The sequence below is a fragment of the Berghia stephanieae genome, chromosome 4 (assembly GCF_034508935.2).
Source record: "Berghia stephanieae isolate SIO BIC M18660-M18661 chromosome 4, UCSD_Bste_1.3, whole genome shotgun sequence".
Lineage (NCBI taxonomy): Eukaryota > Metazoa > Mollusca > Gastropoda > Nudibranchia > Aeolidiidae > Berghia > Berghia stephanieae.
The window spans coordinates 63672234-63678968 of NC_088363.1; the positions used below are offsets into that span (position 1 = coordinate 63672234).

The 6735-nt window shown below is 32.7% G+C and overlaps 1 protein-coding gene across 1 annotated transcript in view; it reads left to right on the top strand.

Moving 5' to 3' along the window:
• The window catches only part of LOC144971004 (transmembrane emp24 domain-containing protein 6-like), a 25911-nt gene extending 19382 nt beyond the window's left edge, over positions 1-6529 (top strand). Inside the window, exons 4-6 of the mRNA XM_078911283.1 lie at positions 808-869; positions 1699-1804; positions 4280-6529. Coding sequence (XP_078767409.1) covers positions 808-869; positions 1699-1804; positions 4280-4345 — 234 coding nt within the window. The 3' untranslated portion in view covers positions 4346-6529. The remainder of the gene's footprint in view (positions 1-807; positions 870-1698; positions 1805-4279) is intronic.
• The last annotated feature ends 206 nt before the right edge of the window (positions 6530-6735 follow it).

Below are 6735 nucleotides of genomic sequence, written 5' to 3' on the forward strand. Positions count from 1 at the left end.
CCGGAGTGTACTGTAATAATAATAATAATAATAATAATAATAATAATAATAATAATAATAATAATAATAATAATAATAATAATAATAGTAATAATAATAATAATAATAATAATAATAATAATAATAATAATAATAATAATAATAATAATAATAAAAATAATAATAATAGATAATAATAATGATGATGATGATCATTATCATGATCGTGGTGATGATGATGATCATGCTGATGATGATAATGATAATAATGACAACAATCTTTACCCCACCATAAAAGAGGAAAAATTCGGTTGTATCAGCACCAAAGGCTTTTTCTTGCGACGAAACAGTCTCAGACTGAGACTTTTTGAAAATTTGAGTCAGTTTAAGCGATCGATATTTAAATTCAAATTCAAATTGAGCTTTTTATATAGCGCAATATCCACTAAATGTGCTCAAAGCGCTTTACAAAGAGTCCCTGGCCAACAGCAATATTTAACATTTACTCATTTTACACCTGAGAGAATGTGAGTAAGAGCCTTCTCCAAGGACTCAACTATGCGCCGAGCAAGGCTCGAACCCAGACCTTCCGATCCGAAAGCGAGTGTCATACCGCAAGACCACATAGCCTATTTGAAGTAGTCTAAATATTATTAGGCCAAAACGAGAAAAGGGGTTTGTCAAAGAACTGATCTTGGGCCCTCGTCCCAATTTATAATAAAATGTACAATTGTTTATTATTCAACAAGCCGACGGTTACGTTATATATACTTTGCCATAACTACCACTAAAGCAACGCTCATTAGGCCTTTTCTCTTTTATCTACAGGGCACCTTGGACAGCGTGGAACGTTCTACAAGGGAAATGTTGTTTCAACAAGCCAGATCCCGGTTTGTTTGTTTGTTTGTTTGTTTGTTTGTTAGTCTGTTTATTTTAAAATTATTATTCATGATATAAGTGGATTTAGCTGAAATTGGGCCTTGGCACGTGGAAGATTTTGAGATATTACATGTATTACAATCATATTTTAAAGAGCTTCATCTGACAATTTTTTTTCTTTAATTTGAGCTCAAACGTCATGTAAAAAAAGAGTGGCTGAAATTTGCATACTGTTATTAACAGAAGAAAATAATATATTTTAAAGAGTTTTTGCCAAGATTAGGGTCTTTTAAATCGATCGATATTTGATGGACGAGTTTTCAGGCCAAATTGATAAATATGTGTTTTCCGGAGTACGGCAGTTAACTGGTTCAGAATAACAATCAAAAGGCTGTCGTACTCTGAAAAAAAACAAACAAACAAACAAACAAATAAAAAAAAAACAAAAAAAAAAACAAAAAACAAAAAAAAAAAACACAAACACCAGTATAAAAAAAAAAAAAAAAAAATTAAAAAAAAGTATCAAAAGAATTAAGAGCACAAAAGGGCACCATGCAATACATCATCAACATAAATGTCACATACAACACATTTAAAATTCAATTAAGTAAATATTTCCTGAAAAGATATGTTTTCAGGGCTTTTTTGAAAATGTCTATTGAGCTCGAGAATCTCACAGATTGAGGGAGATCATTCCAAATCGTGGGTCCGAATTTCATAAGAGACCTATCACCAAAATACTTAAGTTTAGTTTTAGGAGATGCTAACAATTTTGAATCTTTTTCTTCAACTATTTCCTCTTTTTTAAACTATAAATCACCCAAATATTCGTCTCCCCAGATTAAGATTGGTACACGACTTTTATCTCGCCAAAGGTAACAATTATTATGTTTCTGCCTGGTCTCTCCTCCAGTGTGTCACAATTGTTATATGCTCTGTGGTACAGGTGAGTCGGTATCTGTTAACGAATGGGGCTACTTTGATATATCCAAACATTATTAAATAAAAATAGTTTCTGCAAATCACTTTTTTTAAAAAGGCATTTTATCATTTTACGGCGGTATGCATTGAGTGGCCCACCAGGAGAATTTTGTCTAACCGTAAAGCTTCAATTGATGCCATGCATTTATCTAAAAAAAAAAACAACCCAACTCACAACACCCGCCAGCCAGATATAACGTATCAATACACAAAACTATGTGTAACATTAAACGTTTTAGTGAAAACTCATAAACATGGCTCGCTAAAAACTATAATAAAGAGCAGATTGGCGTCAGTTTCGCTCCTTCTATATGAATTGCATAATTCCTTCTATATGGATTGCATAGATATCACATCACTATTTAAGTGTGATATGGATTATAATGATATATAATTACTCACTCACATCCTTTGTTTGAGTGGGGTTTTACAAATTTTCTTTGAGGTTTCGAGTTTAAGAATTTTTTGCAAAGTTGGGATGCATTTTAATAGGTTGATATATGAGCAAAAGTTGGACGGTATATTGGATGGTCACAAAGAAAATGAGACATTTTCCAACCGGTTCTATATTCTAAACTCCTCAATCTATATTCATAAAATTGTACACACTAAACATAAATCTATTATTGATGCGATGAGTTTAGGTAAAATACTTCACAACATCCGCCACCCGTATTTAACATACCAACACACAAAACTGTGTGTAACTTTGAACTTATTGATGCTATGCGTGTATGCAAAACACTCATAACATCCGCCAGCCGGATGTAACATACCAATACGCAAACCTATGTGTAATCTTGAACTTTTATAGTCTGATTGATAGAATTTAGTGAGAACTACTCACTAAATTGTTGACTAACAAGAAAAACAAGAAGCTGAGTTACGACCATTCCGTTCCTTCTATAAACCAGTAGATTAAAAAAAAAATTATTACATTTAATTGAAAAAAGAGACATGAGCGGAGTTTAGGAAAACATGCGAAAATTTCAAATATCAAAAAGAATTCCAAATGTATTAAAGTCAGGTGATTGGGGTGGCCATTGTTTTTTAAACATAAAATCAACTGGAAATGACATCCTCTAGATTATTTCATTTTTGCGGTCGCTTAAAAAAAATCACCGTACAAGTATTTTCTCATAATTCTAATGAAATTTTGTATACACAGAAATAATACAATGTTCTTGTTACACCTAGCTTTAAACAATCATTAAAATACATGGAGAAATTTTGTTGCTATCAAGTAATAATAAAAAAATGTCCCATGTTTTGTGACCGCCCGATAAAAAGAGGCTTTTTGTATACACGACCTTAGAATTTTACACACTCTTAATGAGAATGGGAGCCCTATAGCTCAGTTGGTAGAGTACACGCTTCAAGAGATAGATCCCGGGTGCTGTTGAGATTTTTTTTGGACCCCCTGACCATCTAGCAGTAATTGGGTAGATGGGTCTGTTTGATATGGCGGAAAGTATCCTATCCAAAAGTAGCAAGAAATTACTATTGTCCATTTCACGCTATGCAAACCGGGAAAACTCCGGTTCCATGGACCTGAAGAACGACAGTAATAAGAAGGAGCTATGATGTTAATAACCTTTGTTGTGGTTTGATCAATCAAACATCACAGTACTAGTCCACGTATATAGATAAATATTCGATCTTCGTCTCGGCGTTCTGTAACTATTGATAAATGTCCTCAATAATAATAATAATAATAATAATAATAATAATAATAATAATAATAATAATAATAATAATAATAATAATAATAATAATAATAATAAAACCGACGTGAACTTATTTACAGGTCTGATAAACCACTTCCCTTTGGGCTCATTATTGTAAGGGAAATCTAAAAAAATGACGCACAATATTGTCCATTACAACAGTGTTAAACTAAGCCCATAAGTGGGTTCGGACATCAGACCTGCACACACACACACACACACACATATATATATATATATATATATATATATATATATATGTGTGTGTGTGTGTGTGTGTGTGTATGTAGGTGGGTACTTGGAAGTAAGAGAGTGCTCGATAATTTGGGTTAGAGCATATAAAAATAAATAAATTCCCTCAAGTATTTTTAGCCGAAACAATCGTTTCCGTGTCCTCCATTTCATTAGCCGACTGATGAAATGGTGGACACGGAAACGATTGTTTCGGCTAAAAATACGAGAGTGAATTTATATATATATATATAATATATATATATATATATATATATATATATATATATATATATATATATATATATATACAAACACACACGCGTCGATAACGACCCATGTTATCCAGATGAGCCGACAAGAACATATTTGTGCACTAATTATTTTGTCCTATAAATAAAAAGCAAGCATAAAACTTAATAAGTGTCGAAATGATTGATATTTTGATGACAATTTACTTTTCGTCGTTTTTTTTTTTTCAGGTATATTTACTCAGGAGACTTTTTCGAACAACTAACGTTACGCCAACAATGAAACCAAGGGCATAACTCTATATGGATTATAATGATATATGTATAATAACTCGTTTACGTCCCTTGTTTGGGTGTTCTTCGTCCTCTTTATACATTTTTGTTTAATATTTGGTTTATTACTGCCACTGAAATTGTTTTTCGCTCTTCATAAAGCTATATTCCGAACAATTCATTGGTCATCGTCGACTGTTTTATGGATTTATTTTGTGATGAAATTCACATTGCTGTCTCACACCTTTTACTACAGCTGATGTTTTTTTGTTTTTTTTTTGTATTGTTATTCTGTTTGGTTTGTGCGTGCGTGCGTGCGCGCGCGTGCGTGTGTGTGTGTGTTTGTGTGTGTGGCCGTGGGGTTTTCCTGTCCCACCCATTCTTGTAATATTTAGGAGGTTGCTCTCTATTCTGGAATAATTAATGTGCTCAGATGTAAATTTGAGGATTTCAGTATTATTATACTGTTATATGGATTTATTTTGTGATGAAATTCACATTGCTGTCTCACACCTTTTACTACAGCTGATGTTTTTTTTTTGGTATTGTTATTCTGTTTGGTTTGTGCGTGCATGCGTGCGCACTCGTGCGTGTGTGTGTGTGTGTGTGTGTGTGTGTGTTTGTGTGTGTGGCCGTGGGGTTTTCCTGTCCCACCCATTCATGTAATATTTAGGAGGTTGCTCTCTATTATGGAATAATTAATGTGCTCAGATGTAAATTTGAGGATTTCAGTATTATTATAAGAATAACATACAATTTCTTTGTGTGATAATCAATTAATATCTTGTAAAAAAAATATCACGGATTATAAATCCTTACGTTTTACTTAACGGAAGTTCCAGTTTTGTGGGATTTTGTTAAGATGAGAGTCAATTTAATCGATCAATATCTGATGAACGCGTTTTCTGGTCAAAATTTTAAATACGGTTTGTGTTGTTGTTTTTGTTTTTTTGTTTCTTTGTTTTTTTTTTAAAAAAATTTTAATATCAGGTTTTCTTTAACTCTCTCCTTACCGACCATGTTCAGTATTTTCCCAAAATGGCAGGCGTACCCAGCAGAAAAATTGATTTTTTTGAACTCAAACAATCTGTCTACAAAACAACTTTATGTTCTTATTAATTAAACAAAGATCATTGTTATGTGCAAAATAAATATGAATAAGAAAAAATGTATATTGTGTCGTAACAAATGTGAGGATTTTGCTGTAGGTGGTAAGGAGAGGGTAAAGACCACGGCAGATCACTTATTTGTGCTCAGCAATGTATACATGCTTTCATTTTTTTTTAAATGCTCGACTCATCCCGAAGGGCAGTCTTTCTTTAGGTACTGTCTCTATAAATAAAAAGACCTTGATGATCCAGTCCTCAACCACCGTACAACGCAGTAAATTTTAGCACCAAAACTTAGCGTCAAAGACAAACACGAGATACTGACGGTTCGAACCCGGGACTACCTTGTATATGAGCAATGCATTATCCACTCTTCTTCCTTTTGTCCTCGTAAGTGTTGGGTTTATGTAATTAAAAAAAATTGTTGTTGTGTTTTGTTATTATTTTCTCCATGTTTTGTTTGTTTCAAAAAAAATTATTATGGTAGGGTTATAATGTACCTTTTTATTTTCTAAACCACTGTAATAGACAGAATCGAAGACTTGCCCAAGGTTGATTTGTTATCAATAATTGATCGCTGTGGTGACGTAGTCCCGTTGTGGGTCGAGATAAGCTCAATGAAAACGTGCCTCAGCTGTGGAGTTTTAGCAGAAATGCTCAAGACTTCTCTGCCCTTGGCATACCAGATTTCCAGGATTCACGGTGTGTGACTTTTTCTTATATGGGTGTATGTTGAGGACAATTTATTTCTATTTATTCCACCACTTCCAGCCATAAATTTTAATTACATTAAAGATAGAATAATATTTAAATAGTGCAATCTAAAATACGATGTATCTCGACATGGCGTGTTTGGCAGAAATTATCTGGCTAAAATGTCCGGTAATGTTTACCTTGAGCAAAACATGAAAAAAAATCATATGAAGGTATATTATTATACCACTAATGCAGATGATTCCAAGGTAGTATTAATAATTACATTTTCTATTGTTTATCGTTTTAGAATTATTGCCTCATGATTTTGCCATTTCCTTTTAAAATACCCAGTATTTTTTGGTGTAAGCACATTAGAAAAATAAAGTATTCATAATAAATCATTTTTTTTTTGTTGTATTTGCCTTTCTTCCTTTGTCGAAAAAAACCTCAATTAAAATATAACAAAACACCAACTCTCGAAACCTTATAACTGATTATACAGTATCACATCAAATTTAATCTACACGTTACAAAACAGAGGAATGAATTAATAAATGAACTCAGCGCATTTCACAAATAAACAGTCTTCTCGGGTCGTAAGGTACCGAG